This window comes from Lepidothrix coronata, unplaced genomic scaffold, assembly GCF_001604755.1.
Source record: "Lepidothrix coronata isolate B3197 unplaced genomic scaffold, Lepidothrix_coronata-1.0 Scaffold358, whole genome shotgun sequence".
NCBI classification, from domain to species: Eukaryota; Metazoa; Chordata; class Aves; order Passeriformes; family Pipridae; genus Lepidothrix; species Lepidothrix coronata.
The window spans coordinates 1-3,713 of record NW_016690538.1 but is presented as its reverse complement, the minus strand read 5'-3'; the positions used below and the strand labels follow the sequence as shown (position 1 = coordinate 3,713).

The 3,713-nt window shown below is 72.1% G+C and overlaps 2 protein-coding genes across 2 annotated transcripts; one reads left to right on the top strand and one right to left on the bottom strand.

Annotated features, from left to right (window-relative positions):
• Positions 1-703: 703 nt before the first annotated feature.
• NPFF (neuropeptide FF-amide peptide precursor) lies at positions 704-1,488 on the top strand. The gene is made up of 3 exons (XM_017838779.1): positions 704-799; positions 936-1,042; positions 1,371-1,488. Exons 1-3 carry the CDS (start codon positions 704-706, stop codon positions 1,486-1,488), a joined length of 321 nt encoding a protein of 106 aa, XP_017694268.1.
• Positions 1,489-1,737: 249 nt separating this feature from the next.
• TARBP2 (TARBP2, RISC loading complex RNA binding subunit) lies at positions 1,738-3,698 on the bottom strand. The gene is made up of 5 exons (XM_017838778.1): positions 3,669-3,698; positions 3,318-3,564; positions 3,089-3,216; positions 2,616-2,805; positions 1,738-2,122 (listed from the first exon to the last, which is right to left on the bottom strand). Exons 1-5 carry the CDS (start codon positions 3,696-3,698, stop codon positions 1,965-1,967), a joined length of 753 nt encoding a protein of 250 aa, XP_017694267.1. The 3' UTR covers positions 1,738-1,964.
• Between the last annotated feature and the right edge of the window lie 15 nt (positions 3,699-3,713).

Sequence of the window (3,713 nt, the reverse complement as noted above, 5' to 3'; positions counted from 1 at the left end):
ACAGCGGGTGAGCTGCTTGTGGGGAGGCCGCAGTGGCGCGGGGCAGCCTCGGGTGAGCGTTTGGGGCGATTTCGGCAGGTTTTGGGTCGGAGGGAGCCGCGGCCGCGCCGTCGGGGCTGCAGGAGCGCGGCGGGGCCACCGGGTGGCGGCAGCGAGACGCGGCGGAGCGGGGGGGGCGCGGGGGGTCCCCGGATAGGGGAGGGGGCTCTGTCTCGGGGGGTCCCCGGGAAGGGGAGGGGGCCCTGTCTCGGGGGGTCCCTGGAGAGGGGGTACCGGGGCAGAGGAGGGGTCCCTGTCTCAGGGAGTCTCCAGAGAGGGGGTACCGGGGCAGGGGAGGGGTCTCTATCTCCGGGGGTCCTGCTCCGGTAGGGAAGCGATGCAGGGAGGATGGGAGTCAGCACGGGCCGGGGTTTCAGGTAGTGCCGGTGCAGGACGGGGGTCCCGGCGATGGGCCGGGGGTCTTGATTTGCCGGTGGGGGCAGCCCCGGTGGTGGCGCCGGTTGCGGGTCCCGGGCGGGGCGGGGATGTGCGGGACCGCCCCGTCCATCCGTCCGTCCGTCCCCGGGGGCGGCTGTCGCGGCTGGTAAATGGGTTTCATTAACCGGGACTGGTCCCCGCCGCCCCCCGCTCCCCCGGGAGCCCCCGGCCCGGCCCGGCTATAAGAGGAGGCGGCGGCGGCGGGGCGGGGGCGATGGCGGGGGCGATGACGGGGCGCCCGGCGCTGCTTCTGATGCTGCTGCTGCTGGCGGGGACCCCGCGCAGCTCCCGCTGCTGCCCCGGGACCCTCGACCCGGCCCCGGTGAGCCCCGGCCCGGCCGCGCCGTCGGAACGGGGAGTTCGGTTTGGGACGGGGGGAGGGTCGGGATGATTGGAGAGGGGGGGGGTCACACTCCGGCTCCGGGACTGCCGTGACCCCCGGTCCTCCCCCGGCACAGGCCGCCGCCGCCCCCCCGGGGCCGCCCCCCGCCGCCGCCCTGGGCGCGCTGCTCCGGTCCCTGCAGCGCCCCGGCCGCGCCCCCGGGACCCTCCTCCAGCCCCAGAGGTGAGCGGGGATGGGGGTCCCGGGGTGTGGGGTCTGGGGGCACGGGGGGGGCGTCCCGGGCACTCCGAGGGATGGGGATGGGGACGGTGGGACCCAGGAGGTGGAGGGGGACACGGGGGGTTTCGGGGGACCCGAGCGAGAAGCTGGAGCGGTGCAGGGATGGGGGTCCCTGTTAATGTCCGTCTGTCCGTGAACGTCCTGTGTCTGTCTGTCCGTGTCCCTCAGCCCATTCCCATCTGCCCCATCCACCCGTTCATTCCCACCCAGCCATCCCGTCCGTCCCCATCCTGTCCCCGCCAGGGCTCAGCGGTGCCGTGTCCCCCGGCAGGTCGGGGTGGGGGCCGCAGGGGGGGGCCCAGGCCCGGCTCAGCCCCCGGAGCTGGGACCCCCCGCTCGCCCCGTTCTGGACGATGGCGACCCCGCAGCGCTTCGGCCGCCGCCGCTGAGCGTCCGGCCCCGAGTCCGTCCATCTGTCCATCCCTCCTGGAGCCGAGCCCCTCCCAAGCCCATCCGTGGGTCCGTCCGTCACCCAATAAAGTGGTGCCCCCACCCCTGAGCGCTCACTCTGCTTTTACCCCTGGGGGACGGGTCAGGGGGAGGAGGGATCAGCCCCCTTTCTGCCCCCGAGCCCCTCCAGCTCCCCAAGCAGACGCTGACACGGGGAGTACAAATCCCCCCAGCTTTATTCCTGGGGGCCGATGGTGCCCGGGGACCCTCCTGGCGCTGCTGTCGGGGGGGGGCCAGGCCAGAGGGAGCCCCTGGGCCCTGAGGTCCGTCTGTCTGTCCATCCGCAGACCCAGGTGGGTCCCTGTGTCCGGGGGGTGGGGGTTGGGGGCCGGGTGCCCCGCCGTGAGTCCAGCGAGCCTGGGGTGTGTCCGTGCGCCCATGGGTGTGTCCGGGGGGGTCACTCGCCCCCGGGGGGTCACTTGCCCCCTGCCATGATGCGCAGGTACTGCAGGGCGTTGCGGGCAGCCTGGGCGCGGGCGCCGTCGCGGGACGGGGCGGCCCCGTGGCACACGGTGGTCGGCTGCGTCGAGAGCTCCACCAGGCACTGGTGCAGCCCACTGAGGCTCAGCGCGTCTGGGGGGGACACCAGGGGTCACCCCGACACCCCCACAGCACCCCCCGAGCCCGGCTTGGGGCACCCATGGGGCTGGGGGGAGTGCCTGGGGAGGGGCAGAGGGGCTGAAAGGGTATCCCGGGAGAGATGGGGGTGCCTGGGGGAGGTGGGGGTAACCTGGGGAGGGGCAGAGAGGCCAAGGGGGTCCAGGTGTACCCAGGTGGGGTGGGGATACCCTGGGTTAAGTGGGGGACCCTGGACTGCCTGGGTGGCATAGGGGTACCCTGGGGAAGGTGGGAGTGCCTGGAGAGGAGCAGAGGGGCTAAGGGGGTCCCACCATTGTCCAGGTGGTGTGGGGGTACCCTGGGGAAGGTAGGGGTGCCTGGGGAGGGGCAGAGGGGCTAAGAGGGTCCTGGGATCATCCGGGTGGCATGGGGGTACCCTGGGGAAGGTGGAGGTGCCTGGAGAGGGGCAGAGGGGCTTAAGGGGGTCCTGGGGGTCCCAGGTGCTCACCGATGTCGAGGTAGCTGATGGCGAAGCTCTGCTCCTCCGAGAGCTCCTGCAGGAGGGCACAGGCCCCCCCCGGCGCAGGGGCCCCCCCCCGGCTCCGCAGCTGCCCCAACTTCTCGCCCGCCGAGTTCCTCAGGGAGTCCCAGGTACAGCCGGGGGCTCGGCCCCGCAGCCCCTCCAGCCGGGGGCACGTCTTGGGGGGGGCACAGGGCACTCAGGAACCCGCAACACCCCTCAGGACCACTGAGCCCCCCACCCCGGGACATGAGAACTGCAGAGACCCCAACACCGGGACACCCATGGGGACCACGCTCACCCACCCCACAGGGACCCCAAATCCAGAGGGTCCCCCCCAAGTTACTCACTGGGCCGTGGAGTGGGGGGTGCAGCCTCCCCCACTGTGGGTGGCTTTGGGGTGCCTGCGCCCCTGCTAACCCCTCGGGGTGCCCCCGGGGCTCCCCAGTGCCCCCCAGTACCATGTTGAACTGGTCCTCCTCGCCCTCGGCCTCGCTGCCGTCGCGCGGCTCCATCGGCACGTTGTGGATCCGCACGAGCATCTTGGCGGCCGCGTTGCGCTTCGCCAGCTTCTTGGAGGTGCCGCTGCCTGGGGAGGGGATCCCGGCACCCTGGGGTGAGCCAGGGCACCCTGCCCCGTGCCCACAGACACCCCGGGGGTCCCCGTGTGCCCCCCGGCCCCAGGCTCACCGATCTCCACGAAGCGCTCCACGCGGCACGTCATGGTGAACTCCTTGCGGTGCGCCGGCCCCGACTCCTGGGTCACCGTGTACTCGGGCAGGCGCCAGCCCTTCTGCACCACCAGCTCCTGGGGATGGGGGAAATTGGGACAGGGACACCCCCTGAACGGGGACACCGCCCCAAAAGGGGCCGGCAGCACCCAAAACGGGGATAACCGGCCCCAAAACGGGGATAACTGACCATAAAACGGGGATAACTGTCCCCAAGCAGGAACAACGGGCCCCAAAATGGGGTTAACCAGCCCCAAAACGGGGATAACTGTCCCCAAGAAGGAACAACGGGCCCCAAAACGGGGTTAACCAGCCCCAAAACGGGGATAACTGTCCCCATGCAGGAACAACGGGC